Raw genomic sequence first — 21,906 nt, forward strand, 5'->3', positions numbered from 1 at the left:
ATCGGTCCTGCCTCAAGCAGTAGGGCCTAGCTTTGGTTTGAAATGTTTCAATCATCGGCCCTTCTACGTCGCTAGGCTTATCAATGAAATGAAATAAATGAATGATTGGCCGTTTTAGCGTGCCTACTAATCAATAAAAAAAAATTCGATTTACATCTGTATTGAGTTGTTTGTGTGTAGTTCTTGTCTACAGACGAATTCGCAAATCTATTAATTTTCGTATATTTTTATTTGGCTAAAAATTATCAGAATCTTTTCTCATGACCAAAAACGCCATTTTGCATCTTCAGATCATCATTTCAAATCGAGCCTAGGTAGCTTCTCTGGCCAAAGCTCCTATTTCCGTACTTAGGAGCTTTGGTCAGAGAAGTTACAGTTGTGTTTAATATAATAGCAGCTCATGCCAATATCCATACAAAATGGTGAACTTTGACAAGTTGTAACTTTGCTCTCTTAAGATTTATTGTACAGAACTAAAAATATGTTCAATTCAATTTAACACACATACAATTGCACTTCCCATCCATAGTCGATCAACAATATATGAAATGCCCCACGTGTGGTCTAAATCGAAGAGAACGATGAATGATACCGCTTTAAAGTAAAGTGTTCGGAAAGCATATTTACCTAGATACGTTGGATATACCTTCGACTTTTACGATTGAATGTCCAACGCGTTTGGAAACGGTTAAGCCATGGAAAAACATAGGTCCAACCATCATCATGCGTAGGTCCAACCATGATCATATTTATCTATTCGAATTTCGTCAATTATTTAAACATTTTAGTGAAACCAATGGATAAATGGCGTACTAACGTGTTGTTTACACCTTAAAGCAGTATTTTACTGCATGAAAATAAAAATAAATGTAAAAAATATATGTTTGTTTGAAAGTAAGGCATGATGACGAGCTAATCGTGGAAAGTGAACTGTTTTGAAAGCACATTGAAACTCAATTGTTTTGAAGTTTTTTTCAATAAAAGACCCATGCAAATTGAAGAAAAAGATTTTTTATGATAGTAAAGTGATCTTTGAAAATAAAAAATTAGCGAAGATTGACTAAACTAGCGATTGAAAAAATAGGTCCAACCATCATCAGTTTTTGGATAGGTCCAACCAGAATCAATTACCCTACAAATAATCATTCGTCGGAAAACGTTAACTCTATGTTTGAGTTTACCTTTACTGCCAATAAAAGCACCCATTTGAAAAAAAAAACAGCAAGCCGAGAAAATCGTCATTGAAAATGTATCTATCCGTCGGTTCTTGTGAATGGGACTGGTATATAGTTTTGATATTTTTCACGAACAAAGCATGTAGCTATTAGTGCACAGTGTAAAATTCCTCCTGTTTACAATCATTTCTAATGGATAACTTTTGTTTCTGGCAATAAATCAGGTTTACTTTTATGATTATATGAGCAGTTTACCTTCGTGATATCGCGATCTTTGAATATCTATGCTCTCGGCTACGTACTATCTCGGCTAATTAAGGTTATTGTACTTAACTACAAACATGCCACGGAGATAAACATCAAAACTCATGCATTGCACGCTTAAGCCACATTTTGGAAAATACAATGTCACAAGTGGTAGTGGTGCGTGCTTACATATAAGATCCACGTGAATGAACCTTAACTCACGAACTGAGCAGAGCTGCGTGAAATTTGGACAGGGAAGGCACGTGGAGATTGCGTACATAGCTGGGCCCGCTTAGCTTTCGGATATTGACATGCATGTTGATTCTACGATTTAGCAGATAGGTGTCAAGCTGTTATTTGAAGATCATCACCTGTTTTAACGATTTCTGTTTGGTATGTATCAGATGTATGATTCATGCTTAAGTATCTATTATTCATTGATTGGCCATTGAACTACTCTAAAAGATTTGATGGCTAGGAGTAGGAAGAAGTAATTGAATACAAATTGGCAAACTATGAAACCATGAAACAGTGTTGCCGGCGCTGGTGGTGTAGTGGTCAGCGTGACTGCTTTCTCACCCCAATGAGTCTCGGTTCAATCCCAGCTGAGGTCAGTGAGATTTTTCTGAGGCACAAAAAATCTCTAGTCACGTCTTCTTTCGGAAGGGAAGTAAAACCGTTGGTTCCGGCCCATGTGTTGTTGAATGGGTGCGAGTGGAAGCTGCCTTCCTACACATTCGATTGCCCATCAATGGATAGCAATCGATGTCCGTCGGTGATTGGCACTATAGATTGCGGAACAGAGACCGACGTAGAATAAAGGAAAGAAGATTAACAGTGTTGACCATAGACAAAAAATAGCAATGAAGGACATGTTGATACTGTTTTAAACGTCTTCTTCAAAGTTTCAAGTTTATAATAATCAATCTGGACAAATAGACTAATTGAATATAAAAATCACAAGCATACAGCAAATACAGTTTATAAAAAAAAAATCAGTTATGGAAATTTGTGTTATACTAATTAAGACGTATGCAATCATAATATATCCTTGTTAATGGCTCATTTAAAAAAAAAAACAACTCAACCCCCCCCCCCCTTTAACGTGGTCAGATCACCTTACCTCCTATTCCAAATCCTGGATACTTTAAACTGGAGAAGCAGGATTTTTCAGTTATCTAAGAGGATCACATATTGGTCCTTGTTGATCTATTTCTCCGACATCATCCACGTCAGCACGCGGACCACTACCTATGTTGCGGATTCCAACTAAACACTGTTTTGTAGTTGCTGTTACTGAGCAGCTTCAAAGCTGGAAATTTATTTTTGATTATGTTAGAGAAATCAATCATTGGAATTATCATTCAAACTTACTTTTTCAGTGTTTACATTCGTTGGTTAGGTTAGGATTTCAGTTGCCGTTGCCGTCAGTTCTATTTTCTTAACAATAGAGCTAACTTATTTTAATCTTATTAGACACTACCCGAATGAAACTATTTATTATTTGTAGTTTTTAGATTTTTGTTAACTTTCGAAGTGTTTTCTCGGTTCAAACACGCGCCAGTTTGACAGTTGCAGCTTTTTCTCTCGTTCCTTCAAAGGAGTCGATCGATGGTCGTTCAAGGGAGTGGACGGTAGCTTCACCTCTACTTGTGCCCAGTGGTTGCGTCAACATTCTCCGACCCGTGAACTTCCTCAGTTCCTGAATGGCCATCCTCGGTTTCCGAAGTTTTATCCGGTTTCACGTCCAGAAGTGCGAGCTTCACAGCTGGCCTTGAAAGAATTCCTCTTGATGTTTGTACTGTGGCTCGTCTGACCTGGTTATCGGTTCCCTTGATAGTCTCTAGAATTCGTCCCCTTGTCCAGCTATTTCTTACATTCTCGTCGATGACTACAACTAAGTCACCTGGCTCTAAAGGCTTCACTTTATCAAACCATTTTGTACGCCTTGTCAACATTGGAAGGTACTCACGTACCCACCTTCTCCAAAATCCATCAACAATGTGTTGTGCCAATTTCCAGCTATCTCAAAGAATATTGCCATCGCCTACCGGCTCCGTTTCCGGTTGCTTCACTCCGCTCGATCCGTACAGTAAAAAATGATTTGGTGTTAGTGCTTCGCCATCTGCTTGCTCTAACGGCACATATGTCAGTGGCCTTGAGTTGACTATCCCTTCTGCTTCTAGCAAGATTGTTTCCAATACCTCATCGCTTGTTTCCAATACCTCATCGCATCGTGGGCTACCAGATATCGCCTTCATCGCAGTTTTCACTGATCTCACTAAACGCTCCCATGGCCCACCCATGTGTGGAGCTGCTGGAACGTTGAACTTCCAAGTGGTGTACGCATTGGTAAAGGTAGAAGCACATTCCCGGTTGATGCCTAGGATCTTCTGTTGCTCTTCGGACAGCTGGCGGTTGGCTCCCACGAAGTTGGTGCCATTATCTGAATACACTTCAAGTGGTGCACCTCGTCGGGCAACGAATCTTCGAAAGGCCATGATACACGACTGTGAGGATAGGCTATGAGTAACTTCAAGGTGAACTGCTCTCACCGTTAGACAGGTGAAAAGTGCTACCCATCTTTTAACCATACTTCGACCTACCTTTACCTCTAGTGGACCAAAATAGTCCACTCCAACGTAGGTGAATGCTCGTATAAACGGTGTGAGCCGGACACTAGGAAGCGGAGCCATCATCGGAGGCTTGGGAACTGCATTCCTTACCTTGCATAGCTGGCATTCTCGCGAAACTTTTCGGATTAGATTACGAAGCCCAGAAATGTAATACTGCTGTCTCATTTCGTTGTGGACCGTCTCATTATTTCCGTGCAGAAAGCATCGATGAAAACTGTCGATTATTAGTGCCGTAACACGATGTTTTTTGGGCAATATCACGGGATATTTGGTAGTATATGAAGCTTCCGGAGCGGCCCCTATTCGACTGCCCATCCGAATTATGCCATGGTCGTCCAGGAATGGGGTTAGCCGGTAAAGGGAGCTGGATTTGACAATTGTTCCTTCGTTTTGCAGTATCGTTACTTCATCCGCATACGCTTCGGCTTGCACTTGACGTAGCACTGTATACTCGGCTTCCTGGATTTCAATGCGTTGTAGAGCAGAACCTCGTTCTTCTACCGGAATCCTCTTCATCAGTAGAGAAACCGCTCGATGTACGTAGGCCATAGCTCTGACCAGACGGTTCCAATTGGAAAATCGGTTCTCGTTTATCAACTTCTCCAGTACATTGAATTGATGTAGGAGGACAGGACGAAGTTCTTCACTGGTGGTAGTGTGATTCTCAGCTTTCACGGGCCATTCATCAACTTCTTTCGCAAGGAACTCTGGACCCTTGAACCAGCGGCTATCGGGATCAAATGTTGGACCACATATCCACTTAGTCGCATCATCAGCTACATTCAAAGCTGATGGCACGTACCTCCATTCATCCAAGCTGCTCAGGGAGAGTATCTCCCCAACACGGAATCCCACAAATTGGTGGTAACGACGGCTGTTCGAGTGTAACCATGCCAGTACTGTGGTTGAGTCTGACCATAGGAAACGTTTGCTGATCGGAAGTGTAAGCGAAGAACAGACTGTCTGCATCAGTCGGGCCCCAATCATAGCTGCCTGTAGCTCCATCCGAGGAATCGAAAGCGGTTTCAAAGGAGCCACCTTTGTTTTTGAGGCCACCAATGCACATCTCGTTCCTTCTACGCAGTCCAATCGGAGGTATGCTACGCAAGCATAGGCTGCTTCACTTGCGTCTACAAACACATGTAGTTGAAGATCTCGCATGGTTTTTGATGAAAGATTCCCGAAGTAACATCGAGGCACCTGAACTTCTCCAATTAGTGCCAGTTGCTCTGACCAACGGTACCACATATCGAGCAAGCTCTCCGTAATCGGTTCGTCCCAGTTTGTTCCAGATCTCCAAATCTCCTGCATTAAAATTTTCCCATGGATGGTGTAATGGGAAATGAAACCAAGAGGATCAAACAACTTCATCACCATTTGTAGTACCTGTCGTTTCGTGGGTATCACGCTTCCGTTGAATAGTCGTTGGGATTCCAGATGCGTCGAAAGTGAATACGTCCTTGAGTGGATCCCAAATCAAGCCAAGTACTCGATCGGAATTGATTTGCTTGTCGGAGTTGATGGATTTGTCTGATGATGCTTCAGGCTCTCCTAAAGCAGATAGAACTTCGGGTGCATTCGAACGAAACTTCCGGATTTCAAACCCTGCAGCTGCGTGAATAGTCTTCACTTCCTTCACAAGCTGCACTGCTTCCTCCACCGTATCCATACTGTCCAGGAAATCATCTACGTAATGGTTTTTAGTAATAGCTTCAACAGCTCTCGGATAGGTTGCAGAGTACTCTTCTGCGTTTTTGTTTTTTATAAACTGCGCAGAGCAGGGTGAGCACGTGGCGCCGAACGTGGCGACATCCATAATATAGATTTCAATGTTTCCATCCGGGCTGCTTCTCCAGAGGAATCGTTGAAACTTCGTATCGGTCACTCGAATCCAGATTTGGTGAAACATTTCACATATGTCACCACAGACTACTCCTAATGGAAGGTACCATACGCGTTGAGGATCCGTCTGCTCAAGCTCTTCATTTGTCGCCTTGTGTGCGTAACCCTTCTTCACGTAGCTTTCGATTTGTTCGTTCACTTTTGCTGCTAGTTCCGGATCTCGTGCCAGGCGCTTCTCCAAACTCTTCAATCGTCCTTTTGCCATGGGTAAGCTGTTAGGAAATACAGGATCATCGACTCTCCACAGCAGTCCTGTTTCATAATGGTTCCCCTTTCGGACTGTAGTTTGTTCCAAAATTTGGAGTGCGCGCTTATCTTCCTCGCCATCAAGCTTCTTGGTAACGGCACTTTCCTCGACAGCAAAGTAACTTCTCATCATGTCGTGTAGCGATTGATTGCTTATAGTTTGACCATAGTGAAAATTCAGGTTTTCTGATGTATGCACGCTTTCAGACTCCTTCCCAAACGCACACTAACCCAGTCGAGTCTTGACAGCAATGGGCCCTTCGTTCCTTCCTTCTCGTGTCTTCAAAGCAGTGAGCAGTCTTGCATGTTCCAACCCTATGATCATGCGCGGTGCAATATCCGAATAACTGTATAGAGGTAATCCGCTCAAATGATGGTACTGATCAGTTAGCTCTTCATAATTGAAAGACTGCTTGGGTAGATTCAACTCGTCGACGGTTTGAACATTCTCCATAGTGTACTTTTTATTGGAGCTACCACCGGCGATGGTCACACTAACGCGTTTCGATCCCTTCTCTTCTCTGGAAATATTCCCGGTCCACGAAAGCCATAACGGAGAAGAAGGCCCATCAATCCCTAGTTGCTCGGCGACTTCAGCTTCTAGAAGAGTTAGACTTGATCCTTCGTCCAGGAATGCGAAAATGTTGGCGACTTTGCCATTCCATGACAGCTTCACTGGCAAGTATCTGAATAGGGAATACGATTTACCGCAATGATGGTTCTGGGGAGCTTGCAAGCTGTTGTTAATCGAAGGTTCCTGCAACATCTGTTCTGTCTGCTGGACGTACTGAGCATGCAAAAGCTGATGGTGACGTGATCGGCAACCTTCGAGTCCACATTCCTTCTTTGAACGGCATGGCCATTTTCGATGAGGTACCAAACAGGTCCGGCACAGATTCTTTTGACGAACAGTCTTCCAACGAGCGTCAATGGTCATGGTTTTGAAAGATTGGCAGTTTGATATTTGATGACTTATATCTTCGCAGTATGAACAACCTTTAAGCGGTCGATCCTGGTCCTCTTGATGGCGTTCTTTATTCTGCTCACTCGATGACTCTTCAGCATGAACGAAGAGTTTCTCTTTGAATCTATCAGAACGACCCACCTTCGAGTTGCCTTGGCATGAATCCGTATTGATCATAAGGTCCGATGCCAGGCTGACTAGATTTGACATAAAGTCGTTGAATGTTGCTAGGTTGACATCAACCTGTGACTGTTTATAGCAACCCCATTGCAGTTTAAAATGTGTGGGTAGTTTCTCTACTAGTTCGCTCAGAAGCATAGGATTCGTGAGATGACTCTGCTGTTCCGCGATGATCATGTGGTCAATCAGGTTCTGTACCGCTAGTCCATAGTCAATTATTGACTTCAAATTATCTGCCTTCGGAGTTGGAGCAGACCGCACGCGCCTCAAGAGAGAATTGATGAGAACTTCCGGTCTTCCATACAGCATGCGAAGGGTTTCAATGACATAAGGTACCGAGGAAGGAAGTAGCAGACGACTTCTTACTGATTCTAGAGCATTCCCTCGTAGACATCGTTGAAGTCTAGACAGGTTTTCTGCGTCACTATAACCGCAAACCTCCGTGGAATTTTTGAAACTACTATAGAAAATAGGCCACTCTTCTGCAGCACCGGCAAAAGTTGGCAAATCTCTAGGCATAACTTGACGAGCGGCTAGTTGATAAGCGGTTGGTCCAGATGCTACTGCTACGTGTTGACAATTCTCCGACCCGTATGGGTTAATCCCGGATGAAACAGGAGCTGTTTGGTTATCCGTACGAGTTGCTGATGCTAATTCAACGTTTCCGAGTCCCACATTTACTGGATCTGGACGCAGACTACCGGGTGCAGTCGACAGGTATGGAAAAACGTTGCTTGTAACTGTGCGTTCACGTTCCATCATTGTTGGGGGGAGATTCCTGCGAGTCAAACTTTCTTGGGTTGCAAATGTTTCGGTGGTTACTGTTGGCAGCGCAGCCAGAGCCGATGAGAACGTAGGAATTGTATTCGTTCCTACAGATGTGCCCCATGGAACGGTGTTGACAGACATACGTGGAAGGTAGCTGGTTGACTTCACAGCTGGAAAATCAAGCAGCTGCACTTGTTGACTATTTACTTGGGGCGTTGCCCTATTGTCAAACGTTTTCGACGAAAATACCCCCGGTGGAGGTAGCAAAGGAGGCACTACTCTGGATACTAATTGGCTTGGCATGGAGACTTCAACTGCTAGGTTCTTCAATTGTGTCGGAGTAGAAACGATTGTCGATCCGCTTCCCGCAGGCGATACATCCAACTTCCTCGAAACTGACTGTGTTTCAGAGGTAGGAATTGTCGCTGTTTTCCCTTGCGTTGCTGCAGGTATTCTGCTGCTATACGGAAGTTTAGTATCCGTTTTACTTATGGAGCCAACCATAACCTCCTTTTCTAACCACTGTTCCAACCATTCCTGCTTCGATTTAGCACTAACATGACTTCTGTTGCTGGCCAAATCTTCATCGTCCTCCATCTGCATCAGTAGCTCGAATCTCTCTTTCAGATATTTCTCTTCCTCTTCCAAACGCTTCATTTTCAGCTTGTTTTGTTGTTCCAATAGTTCCAGGCGCAGTTGGGTTTGTCGAGATTTTCTACTTGATGCCGAAGTGTAAGCAGACATAGTTGAATTTGATTTCTCCTCTTCCTCCGCAGCTGCAGCTAATGCTTTAGATCGGCAAAGTTCACACATCCATGATCGATTTGGATCGGCGATCGATTCGGACACACCCGCACATCCGTAGTGTTCCCATGTTTCACAGGCATCACATCCGACCATACTCTCCGCGGAATCAGGCCTGTCACACTTTTTGCAGTGTTTTTCTTCATCCAGGTGTCCCTGCGGCATCTCTTATTGAAGGTTAGATTTCAATCCCACTCGGGAATTGAAAAACTTTGAAGAATGTTGCGGATTCCAACTAAACACTGTTTTGTAGTTGCTGTTACTGAGCAGCTTCAAAGCTGGAAATTTATTTTTGATTATGTTAGAGAAATCAATCATTGGAATTATCATTCAAACTTACTTTTTCAGTGTTTACATTCGTTGGTTAGGTTAGGATTTCAGTTGCCGTTGCCGTCAGTTCTATTTTCTTAACAATAGAGCTAACTTATTTTAATCTTATTAGACACTACCCGAATGAAACTATTTATTATTTGTAGTTTTTAGATTTTTGTTAACTTTCGAAGTGTTTTCTCGGTTCAAACACGCGCCAGTTTGACAGTTGCAGCTTTTTCTCTCGTTCCTTCAAAGGAGTCGATCGATGGTCGTTCAAGGGAGTGGACGGTAGCTTCACCTCTACTTGTGCCCAGTGGTTGCGTCAACAACCTAGTTGCAGTATGCATGCGCTCAAAACTCTTGCCGCCTGTCACTATTTACAAGAGAGTTTGTGGGGCAATACCAGGCGGGATTCATGGGTGCCCGCGCTACCACGGACCAAATTTTCGCGATTCGGTAGGTTCTGCAGAAATGCCGCTAATACACCGTGTCCACACATCATTTGTTCACCGATTTCAGACCGCTTTGAGAAGCGTCCGAGAACAGTTGTGTGTTTTTGCTCCGCTGCGTGCTTTTTTTTAGAGCTCGGGCTATCTTTGTGCTGCCGTGTAGTTTTTCGGTGCTCGCATTTGAATAGTTTTGTGTCCCGGACGCGATAATTCGATTTAGAATGATTTGTGCTGTTTTTCCCCTGTTGCTTTGGTGCCTGGAGTGCTCTCGCTCCCTTTGTTGACGGTGTGACTCGACTGCGCTGATCTATTATTAGGTTTTTGCGGTGTGCATTGCTTTTGTGCACAGAGTGACGTGAAGAAGAAAAGTGATATTTAGTTATTGTGTGGTTGGATTCGCTGGAGGAGGAATTGTTTAAAAATGACTAGAGAAAATCAAGCATCGAGAATGCGCTCCCGGATATATTGATTTGGTGAGTACGTTCCAGTTGAAGATAGTTCTCTCTAAATATCCCTTTTTTGAATACATTTCATTAATCAAACATTATTATATGCTGGGTTTGGGGGGCAACCTAAGGGTTTCAAAGGATTTGTAGACTGGACAAGGGTTCGTGGATTTGCCAGTCCCTTGTCACGTGTTGATAGACGTACATCTTGTCGTTTGTCTTCCAAAGGTCTTCAATGAAGTTGATTCACCCTGCTGCAACAAACCATCAGGCAGAACTTTACAACCAGTGAAGTATCTGCAGTCATAGGTACACTGATGGTGGGTTCTATTCACATCACATCACATCACACATCATTTGTTCACCGATTTCAAATCCGCATACGACACAATCGATCGAGATCAGCTATGGCAGATTATCCACGAGTACGAATTTCCGGATAAACTGACGCGATTGGTCAAGGCGACGATGGATCGAGTGATGTGTGTTGTTCGAGTATCGGGGACACTCTCGAGTCCCTTTGAATCTTGAAGGTGGTTACGGCAAGGTGATGGACTTTCGTGTCTGCTATTGAACATCGCGTTAGAAGGTGTGATCAAAAGAGCTAGGATAGACACGAGTGGCACGATCTTCAGGAAGTCCATCCAGCTTCTTGGCTTCGTCGATGACATCGACATCACGGCACGGAACTTTGAAACGATGGCGGAAACGTATATCAGACTGAAGGCTGAAGCTAGGCGGATTGGACTTGCCATCAACGCATTAAAGACAAAATACATGAAAGGAAGAGGTTCTAGGGAAGACAATGTTAGCCTCCCACCCCGAGTTCAGATTGACGGTAACGAAATCGAGGTGATCGATGAGTTCGTGTATTTGGGCTCACTGGTGACCGCCGAAAATGATACCAGCATAGAAATTCAAAGACGCATTATGGCAGGGAATCGTGCCTACTTAGGACTCCGGAGGACGCTAAAATTCGACACCGCACGAAGTTGACTGTCTACAAGACGCTGATTAGACCGGTGGTCCTCTACGGCCACGAGACCTGGACTATGCTGGTGGAGGACCAACGCGCCCTTGGTGTTTTCGAACTACGGTGGAGTGCAGATGAATGACGGAACGTGGAGGAGGAGAACGAACCACGAGTTGCACCAGCTGCTGGGAGAACCATCCATCGTCCACATTACAAAAATTGGGCGACTACGGTGGGCTGGGCGCGTCGTAAAAATGCCGCATGACGACCCAGTGAAAATGGTTCTAGAAAGCGACCCAACAGGAACAAGACGAAGAGGCGCGCAGCGAGCAAGGTGGATCGATAAAGTATAAGGCGACCTGCGGACCCTTCGCAGACTACGAGGCTGGCGAAGTGTGGTCATGGATCTAGTAGAGGGGAGACGACTTCTTCGGACAGCAGAGGACAACAAGGCCTTAACCTGATTGGTAAGGTAAGTGATCTTTTTGATTCCTAATCTTCTATTCGTTGTTCCCTAGTTGGAAGTGGTTAAGACTAGGGTTCTGATGCATGGTCACTATCGGTTTCATTGCTTGATTTTATTGCTTGATTTTGAGGGTGCTCTAACTCTTCGAAGGGTATTAATAGCGGGACCTTTCAATTAAAGTGTATCTCACATCAAATTGCATCACAGAAAAATGCTGTAGAGAATTACCTAGTTGACCGATCCTATTCGAATTTTCAGATAATAAAATATAACCCATTAGTGAGCTTTTGGCATATTTATTTCATTCAACTTCAACACAATAACTGTACGCTCACACCTTACGCTTTACTCTGAGGTAGATCTCCCCGTTTACAGTCGCAAACTTTGAAAGTTTCTGCTTCTTTACATCCTCCGGAACATCAAACTTGTGCTGGGCGGTGAAGAACAGTAGCCCCGGAAGCTGCCGCAAGTCCACCTTGACGTAAGTCTCATCATCCATGATGAGACAATGAGGCTTCGTCAGCATCTGGGTGTACAGTTTCCGGGCCCGTGACTTTCCCACCGTATTTTGCCGTTCGTCACGATTTGGAGCCTTCTGCACTTTGTACGTATGCAGTCCCTCCCAGTCCTTGACTCTCTGAACGAAATACTTGGACAGATTCAACTTTTTGGCCACATCCCTGACCGAAGCATTGGGATTCCGCTTAAACGCTTTCACGACACACTTGTGATCCTGATCACTAATAGAACATCGATTTTGACCGCATTTCTCCTTCCGTTCGATGCTCAGAGTTTTGTAGTAACGTTTAATCACACGACTCACCGTTGACTGCACGATTCCGAGTTGTTTTCCGATGTCCCGATGAGAGAGTTGAGGATTTTCCAGGTGGTTGCGCAAAATCAATTCGTGACGTTGCTTTTCGGGTGACGCCATTTTTTCCAACTTTCGATAAACTGACAGCGATAAAAATACAGTGTAAACAATACACTCTAAACCACTTCCACCCAAATTTTCAAGAGAAAATACACAATGGGTAATTTTCAACAGCGTTTTTTTTTTCGTGATGCAATTTGAATAGATGCCTTGCGATGAAGGCAAGAATGACAACTGTATCAAAACCGAATACTTATCATTTATCAATAGTGATGCAAAAATAAGACATACACTAAAGTAAGGACACGGTATATACTACAATAGATCAAATTACTGGTCGCAGTCAGAGGTGGCAACAGTACAGTTTTTGCAAAACCATCGTCCAGAGCAAAACAAAACAGCCAGCATACGGGCGGTCGTATATTTCTACATTACAAACAAACGGCGGAGATAGAGAATAGGAAAAATGTCGTAGCCCATTATTTTTCAAACAGTTTATTGAAATTACATTTTAGCTGCAAGCTTGCGTGTGACAGTAAATTATTAACTCCCTTATTTACGCATAATTTTAACATCTAAGCTTATGAGTGGTTAGTATTCGTTCTTATTTTATAGTGCCATGGAATAAACATCAAATAAATGCTATAACTAGCCAGAAATCAGCAAAATTCTACATGATGCGCCGCTGGTCTTGTCTGCTTCATTGTACGCAAATGTTCTGTCACCTGCAGAAAACAGTTTAGAAATGTCATGACATTTTTTCCGCTTGCCAGTTTGCGTTCGTGCGTCTTCTCTATGGTCATTGTGCAAAGTATCAAATGTTAAGGAAAAACGTTAAACTCCAGTACTCGTGCCACCACTGGTCGCAGTGGAGGACAAAAATCTCATGCCAACAAGCTTTTGTAATTACGTGTCTAAAAACAACAAATGTTCCTTGAGTATTTCTTTTCAAATGCTCCATGCCAAACAATAGGAAAGTGTCGATACACTTGATTCCCTGATTTAATGTTGGATGTATCTCAGCGAACTCAGAAACTTGATGCGGTTTCCACACTGGCTCGCAAAGAAATATGTTACATGTGCATCTCACATGTCATCAAATTCCAAAATCGTTTTGCTGTATCCAAATTTCAAGAAGCATAAAGTCTGGTAGTTGAGTGTATATAAAATGGTTGCTATGATGAGTTTTTACCGTTTGCTCTCCAGTTTTCAAAATGACGTCCAAACAAGAGGAGCAGCGTGTCAAAATTTTGCTCGTGCAGCAAGAGAATCCGACGTTCTCACACGCCAGGTTGGCAAAATTGCTGGAAGTGGTCAAATCGACGGTGACAAACGTTTTAAAAGTGTGCAGGAAGCGTCTGTCGACCGCTAGGAAGCCTGGAAGCGGCAATCAATCGTAATCCGGACGTTGCAGCGACGACGAAGATAGTGGCGGGGAAATATAAGCGGAATCCTATCCTCTCCATCCGGGACGTCGCTGGCAAGCTCAATATCTCCCAGACTACTGTGTAGCGGGCCAAGAAACGAACCGAGTTATAGACGTTTAAGAAGGTGAAGGTGGCGAACCGAGATTACAAACAAAACACGTCGGCAAAGCAGCTGACTGTGTCGTCATGGACGAAGAAACTTATGTGAAGCCGGATTTCAAGCAGCTTCGGGAACAACGTGGTTGTGATACCCAAAGAGCACAACTCTCCCAACAGCCCAGAACTCCGCCCTGTCGAACGGTATTAGACCTTGGTCAAACGGAATAGAAAAACTAAAAAATCGATGGAAAATGAGCAGCAGTTTAAATCTAACTGGCGTCCGGCGGCGAATAAGGTCGATGAGACCACTGTGTAAAGTTTAATGGAAAGGGTTAAGCGGAGGGCACGGCAGTTCGGATTTGGTAAACCAGAAAAATAAACGAACATTTTTTCCGTTAAATAAATGAATTGAACTACCAAAAGAAAAATGAGAAGATTTTTGTGATACGAATTTAGACTGAAAGAAACGATTTTTTGTCGACCAATTTTTGCGCGTTCCAGTCATTAAATTGCAAGACCACACTAGTGGAACCTTGTTTCTTTAAAATGTTTTCCCAGACTATCGAACTGCACAAAGTGGTTCGATTATCGAAAACATATGTCAACAATCCTAACTTCGGTCCTATAAGGATCATGTTTACATTTCACTGTTGCTAAGTATTTGTTACCAGGCAGCTGTTAACGTCTTCTCCATTACTTACATTACTCTCAGTATGAACACACTCTTCCAATTTAAATATCGATCACTGATTGGTGATACTCCGTACGCATCCTAAAGTTGTCACTACGGAGCAGGAAATGTTGAAATCATAGTTGAAAGCAGCAAAAATGTCGATTCAACCGTTGTACAACAACTTATTGGACAAATTAAGATGAAAGTTCGGGCATTTGTAGGGGAAAAGTTGGCTTCGGCAATACCTTAACGTATTTCGTCAGGGGGGTAAACAAAGTCCTAGAGCACTCAAATTTGGTCAATAGTTGCTCACACAATAGAAACACACTGTATCCACAAGCCAAAATTGAGCTCTGAAGAACGTTGTGTACCCCCTGATGATAATAGGTTAAGGTATTGCCGAAGCCAACTTTTCCCCTATTTGGTGCAGAAATAGAATGAAATAAAGATACGTTAACCAAGTTTTTATATAGTATATTACATTCCCTGAAAATTTCATGACAATCGGTTGAGAGACTTTTTTGGCGAGTACTTCTAAGTGATGCAATTTAACTGTGGATACCCTTTAGTTTTCGAATATATTCAACGAAACCTGTTCAGTACTCCTCTTTTTCGATTCCAGCCAATTTGACACTGCTCAACACAGCACAAATTATCAAATTGAAAGTCTCTGTAAAAAAATCACTGCCAGATGTCAAACAAGTGAGGTTAACCCAAGGGGAACAACTCTATCTACGATGCAGGAAAGCTTGTGTTTTGCTGTGGCTAGCTGTGCGCCCGCTAAGTAGATAGAAAGAAGATTGATGTAGATTCTGAAGATTTCCTGCAAAAAGATGATGCGTGATGCAATTAGATGCGAGAAATGAAAGAAGATTTTCCGAAGATTGATTTGCTAGTGTGAGATTTTTTGAGCATCTAAAATTCAGATTTAGATTTGTCGCCCCCCTCGGGTTAACCCGACAATGCGGCTCCCTATTCAGTACAAACCAACTGTCGCGAGAAGGCTGTACTATTGGGAAGCCTGCTACCATCGAGCTCCCCATCCCTCATAACTCTGTCACTAGTGGGATCGCTTCTGGATCCTTCCCCCCTATTCCAACTCGGTTATTAGGGAGACCCCTATAAGAAAAGTTTTTTAATTTCAGGACTCATTTGCCTCACATAAACATGTTCTGGGTGCGCTTGGGGTAGTGACCAAAATCTTGCATGATGCAGATTTTATAATTTCTAACGAGAAAAGCACCTGATAGGTGGATTATTCGTGTTTTTGAAAGCAAATACATGTAGCTATGAATAGTGCGCAATACCCTATTTGATTTTATTAGCTTTTATTCTAAAGACCTTACGATTTCTGACGTTAATGTGATACAAAATCTCAAGTCCTCGTTGTTGCTTAAAATGCCCCTAGATTGAACAAGTTCTCTTAAGTGAGTTAAAGATATTTCAAGCACCCCGTAAAGTATTATTTCAGCTGTCTGTATATGTATGTATGTATATTGAATATTTACACATTTATACGTAATTGAATTTGTTCAATCTGAACCTTTGGATTTTTTTTTACCTTTACCTACACACTTAGAAAAAATCATGTAAATTTAGGTGCTCTGAGACTGACATATACGAGCGTCAATTTTGACATAAAATTGAGTCATAGCAGACGCCACATTCAGCTCAATCAAAGGTGTTTTTCGTCAAGTAACGAATTATTCGGTCTCGGAGCACTTAATTTTACATGAAATGTTTGTTTACGTTTCATCCTTTATGTCAAAGATGGATTCCGTCACATGTAAAATTAGTTATTTATATATGTGTACTTTACCTACAAATAATAAAAAAAAAATTAAGACGTTTTGAATGTTTTTTCCTAGTTCAGCTAGCCATTTAAAACAACAAATTCCAAACATTCTGTTCACAAGCTTCTTCTTTCATCATCCATCAATGTCTGATTGAAGTGGATTGATTTGCGCAATACATTTTTGGATACGCTCGTATAGAGCTGCTTCCCTCACAAGTACCATCCGAATCTCCATCGACCCTGTAGCCGGCAGCTTGCACAAACCATATTTGAAACCATTTGGCGGTGACGCCGTGAGCTGAGAAGGTGTACGATGTCGTGTTATTGAACGTTGAAAATATTATAAAATCATGAATCACAGCGTGAAAGATGTCACATTCGTTTGGTCTTGTTTATTCAGTTGCGTAGTGATTTCGGTGGTTAGTGCTGGCGGCATGGATAATACAGCATGGCGTAAGTAGCATGTGTGAGGTTAATATGGAGAAAAAAACGGTGTGTCATTTTCTAACATAGGGAACGACAAAATTAAATTGCCGAAGCTGTTCGAGTATGATGACTTCGATGAGTGCAGGCAAGGGAACCTTCATTTTGAATACTGTGTTGTTCGAGCTGTTGTTCAACCCGATGCCGATTCCTATGTATGGCAGAATATAAGTGTGAGTTTTGATTCGCAAATTTCTAATGTTTCTTGAACTACGTGTTATGTAATAATAAATAGTGGTGAAGTAACTGTTTTTGCATTTTCTCGCTTATCTTTCTGAGTCCAGACCCTCTTGGCCGATAGTCGAAACTTTCCATACGACCAACTCGAGCGAGGTTTCTGTCTGCGTAACTGTTTGGGAAGGATCGCATCAATTAGCCGGATAGATGTTTATAAGATCGAAACAAGGCCTATTACTGATGAAGAACGGATCCAATATTTGGATCGGTGTGTCAACATAGAGCTGAAAAATCGTTACGATCTACGTGCATCGTCGTCTGTGTTGCACTGCATGTCCGAGAGCAATTTTCAACAAGGACCAAGTAAACGATTGCGAATCAGTTGGAAATAAATTTACAATCGTTTAAATTTTAGGTATAGGTGAGATCCTTTTTCTATGCTTGGCTATATTGCTTATGCTATTGGTCTGCGTTGCAACCGTTCGCGATTGCAGAGGAATTGAATGTGTATGTAAGTATTTATATCATGACAGCATGCTGCTAGTAGTCAACAGGTATTATATTAAAAAAAACTACAAAGAACAGTGGGTTGATATTCGTTGATTTCTTCCGAAGTGTAATAATTGATCAGTGTCCATTTTCCGTTTATTACCAATAAGATTATTTTTCACTTCATGTGTAATTTTCAACTGAAAGCATTTAATTACTTTTACTCGTTGCACTGCATCATCCAAAAAAAAACCCCCGAAGCGACCTCAGACTGCAGTTTTTAACTGCATTTTTACAAGAAGGTGAAGTCCAAAGACCGAAACGGTGGACATAAAACATCCTAGCGTTTTGATCCACCGTTATACTAAAAAGCCAATTTCCTGAAATGTTTGAATTTTTGAGTTTTATGACGAGCTGACAAGTTTACCCGTACCCTAGATTTAGTTAGAGGGATCTGAATTGTGTGTACATTCCGAATTTAAAATTATGAGCGCTTTATTAAGGAGGCACACACATGAATAATCGTAACTTCGTATGAAGGGTTAAAATAAGTTCAATTCTAACTTGGGTTAAATATTTTCTCTATGTGTGCCTTTTATAATGGAAAATTGTGTGCGCTTTTGCATTAAATACGTTGGTATTTATTCAATTACATCTAAAATCAAACTATCTTTAATTTCAATCTATTTTTACTGTGAAGTGCTGTAGGAAGAATATTAGCTACGAAGAAGGGTTTACGTGTATCTATCAATTTCAGATGACGCATTGATCAAACCTTTCTCTTTGCCTCGCAACGTGAACAAATTATTGGACTTAGGGAAAACTGAAGGCAATCTTTCTCACCTAGAAGGTCTACGAGCTATCCACACAGTGATCGTCTTTGTTGTTCACTCTTCGTTGCCAATGATGCGGATGCCACTGAAAAACGTTGAAGATCTGGAAGCGGTATGTTAATCAATGCACAAGAACATTATTATTTTCACGATTGTCTCCCAATTTTGCGTCCTACAGCAAACGAACAGCTTCATTTTTCCAGTCATCAACTCACTAAACACACACATGATCACATTTTTCTTCGCACTGGGTGGAATGGTTCTATCGGTTAGTTTCCTAAACCACATCGACCGCGTGAAAGAATTCGAATTTTCCTTCCAATGGAAGAAACTGCTCAATCGTTTGGCGCGGCTTCTACCTGCCTATGTATTCATCATTTTCTACCAGGCGACGCTTTTCAAACGAACAAAACAAACGCCGGTGGCATACAAGTTCTACGACTACTGCAGTGAACATTGGTGGTCCAATCTGTTGATGATCAACAACTTTGTTCATTTGGATGAACCGGTGAGTTAATTCAGGTCGAACAAAATAATGTGCATTCAAGCTTGTTATCTATTTCAGTGCTTACAATACGGCTGGTACTTGGGAGCTGACTTCCAACTGTTTTTAATCGGTATGGCAATTATGACTTTGATTTGGAGGTTCCCAGCACTCAAGCGGACCTGTATTGGCGTAATGATTTTAGTCAGTTTTGTTGTACCGGGATTCGTAATTTACAAGGAGAAGCTGGATGCAACCATGACTTTTGCAATGCGGTTTGTATATTTTGCCAAACAGTAGGAATAAATCATACCAATGAATATATTTCAGGCATGCTCTCAACCAATTGCGAGAATACGACGTATTTTTAAAATACTACACTCCATTCTACACGAATGCTGGAACGTATTTCTTTGGCATGATTGCTGGAATGCTGTATCACCATGTTTTGAAGAATAAATTCCACTTGATTGCAGAATCGACATCCAAAAGGATATTTGGATACGTCGCGGTTTTGATGGTCGCTTTGAATGGCTTTCTAGCTTTTCTACCATCGCTGCACCTGGAAAAACCTTCATTATTTCTAGCTTTGTTTGGATCCACATTGAAAGCAATCTGGGGTATTGGACATTCTACAATGTTTTTATTGTACGCCTTCAAAAGGAATTCGATGCAGGTTGACTTTCTGAAGCATCCTATTCTTGCGGTTCTGGCGAAGCTTAGCTATGCTGTCTACATAACACAGTACTCGGTCATCCACATGGTTTACAGCAACCTTAGCGTGCCCATTCGATATGACTTTTTCAACACGGTAAGTTAGAATCAGACCACAAAAAAACCCTCTTATTCTACATGTTTAAATATGTCTTTTTACTCAACAGCTTCTTCTGACATCAGCCATCTTCTCCATCACGTTCTTCAGCGCGATTTTGCTGCACGTAGCAGTTGAGGTACCATGCGCCTCCATACTAAAGCAAGTTATCGATGGACAATTCAAAATTGGACGAATGGCTAGGAAAAGTGGAAAATATTCTTAGACATATTGGACATCTACCAATAGAAAAAAAAAAACGTTTTCAGCTGATCTCTAGTCAAAAATGACGTGTGAATTTCAAAAACATTCTCAATTTTTGTGAAATAAACATGTATGTATATTGAAATTTGCGTTGTACATAATATGTGTGATTCAGTGTTCACTTCTGTCGGGAGAAGTGGGCCACTCACCCTAAATGTGAAATAAAAAAAAAAATCAGATGTAAAATTTATCGATAAAGAACAAATATACAAGGTTTGAGTGAAATCGGAGCAAATTTTCGGTAGTAATTTTTTTCATTGAATTACTGTTGTAGCCGACACTGGCCGATCTAGGTTAAGCCTGCGTCTTAAGCGCCACTCCGGTAAAGGAGACCGCAGGCCACGTTGAGTTTGCCCGGATGAGACTGCCTCAGGGCGAGTCCAAGTGAAAATCTTCCTAGAAAGAAGAGATCGAGCCAGCTTGACTACTACCTAATTAGATCGAGTAGGAACCCCTATTGCGAAACAGCATAATCTCTCACAACATCGAAATAATTCTGAAAAGCTCCCGGTAAGAGAATACACAAACCCTAAACGACGTTCCACGTCAAGTTCTCCTCCTCGGTAGCTTCACTTAAATTCCGCCAGAGGCGCAGCTGCAGCAAAAGAGGTACGCAACATAACAGTCAAATTCCGACCACGCCGAAGACAACAACATATTTACACGGACCCGAAACAACGTAAAAATACAATACAATAAAGCATGCTTTTGCGAATTTGTTCTGATGGTTTGTATTTCTACTCCTCTTTATTCTACTTCTCTATTGGAAGATTGCCGCAAAAGCTCAACGCAGATGTCGCCACTGCATGATGATGATAATGTTGACAGACTGCATATAAAATTCGTGAAAATTAGAATTAAATCATAATTTTTATCAAGCCTGTGTAAAATCCTTCCAATATAACATTCGAATTGAAGAAGAAAACGTGTTCACGATCAGACTGATGTGCATCTTTGACTTTTCCAGTTGAACTTTCATAAGTTATATTCATTTCATTTCGCGGCTCCATCAATGCTGCATCGTAAATATGATGTAAACAGAAGTAAATTACTCAATTACTCAAAATAAAGATGATTTGTCATCTTGTTATACCTTTGAAGACCATCTAGCACCATTTAATAGTATGGTGCGTGTTGAGTAAATCAAGTTCCGGTGCGTTTTCCGTCGAAAATTGTGAGTATCAATATGTTTGCTTAGAAAAGGCCAAAATGAACATTTATTGAATATTGGCGACCTATAAAACCAATTCTCCATTACCACCAGCATGATACAACCTTTCCTAAGTAAATTAACTTAATTTCCACTTTCATCTTAGTGGAAATCACACATATTCACCATTTTCCGAAAAATGCAGCTGCGCAGGAGGTAACCTCTCGCTGTGGGTGCAAACTTGTTATGCATTATTTTCCATGAAAACCTCTCCGATCCATACCGAAATAATAACAATTAGTTTTCAAACACGTTTTCTTACACGATTCAAGCAAAAGTTTCCACGGTAAATTATTAGTTTTTCTTTATGGACCGATTTGCCCCAAAAATCGTCTGTTTTACTTGGAAAATTTGGAAACTATCCTCCTTCTAGTAGTTCTCACTTCGAAATGTAGGAGGCGAAAGCTTGGAAAAGTTTCACTGCAAGACGCCAATTGCTAAATTTCAGTGAAGAACAGCAGGAAAATTGAGGAACTACGGCCAATTGGCGTCTTGCAGTGAAACTTTTCCAAGCTTTCGCCTCCTACATTTCGAAGTGAGAACTACTAGAAGGAGGATAGTTTCCAAATTTTCCAAGTAAAACAGACGATTTTTGGGGCAAATCGGTCCATAAAGAAAAACTAATAATTTACCGTGGAAACTTTTGCTTGAATCGTGTAAGAAAACGTGTTTGAAAACTAATTGTTATTATTTCGGTATGGATCGGAGAGGTTTTCATGG

General features: G+C 41.7%; 2 protein-coding genes across 2 annotated transcripts; one reads left to right on the forward strand and one right to left on the reverse strand.

Annotated features, from left to right (window-relative positions):
- Positions 1-3,448: 3,448 nt before the first annotated feature.
- On the reverse strand, positions 3,449-5,218 carry LOC135701675 (uncharacterized). The gene has a single exon (XM_065222533.1). The coding sequence runs from the start codon at positions 5,216-5,218 to the stop codon at positions 3,449-3,451; it is 1,770 nt and encodes a 589-aa protein (XP_065078605.1).
- An 11,608-nt stretch (positions 5,219-16,826) lies between these two features.
- LOC135701656 (regulator of hypoxia-inducible factor 1-like) lies at positions 16,827-19,940 on the forward strand. The gene is made up of 9 exons (XM_065222505.1): positions 16,827-16,888; positions 16,949-17,091; positions 17,203-17,458; positions 17,511-17,606; positions 18,342-18,529; positions 18,596-18,925; positions 18,983-19,176; positions 19,232-19,712; positions 19,783-19,940. The coding sequence occupies exons 1-9, from the start codon at positions 16,870-16,872 to the stop codon at positions 19,936-19,938; spliced, it is 1,863 nt and encodes a 620-aa protein (XP_065078577.1). The 5' UTR covers positions 16,827-16,869; the 3' UTR covers positions 19,939-19,940.
- Positions 19,941-21,906: the final 1,966 nt, after the last annotated feature.

This window comes from Ochlerotatus camptorhynchus, unplaced genomic scaffold (assembly GCF_037179485.1).
Source record: "Ochlerotatus camptorhynchus isolate MF236.1 unplaced genomic scaffold, CSIRO-AGI_Acam_v1.1 ptg000171l, whole genome shotgun sequence".
In the NCBI taxonomy this organism is placed as follows: Eukaryota; Metazoa; Arthropoda; class Insecta; order Diptera; family Culicidae; genus Ochlerotatus; species Ochlerotatus camptorhynchus.

Excerpts from the sequence above, each read along its gene's own strand:
- LOC135701675 (XM_065222533.1), bottom strand. The coding sequence starts at position 5,218 with ATGCGAGATCTTCAACTACATGTGTTTGTAGACGCAAGTGAAGCAGCC.
- LOC135701656 (XM_065222505.1), top strand. Across the intron at positions 17,459-17,510 it reads CAATTTTCAACAAGGACCAA|GTATAGGTGAGATCCTTTTT; the intron begins GTAAACGATTGC and ends TTTAAATTTTAG. Across the intron at positions 18,926-18,982 it reads TTGTTCATTTGGATGAACCG|TGCTTACAATACGGCTGGTA; the intron begins GTGAGTTAATTC and ends TATCTATTTCAG.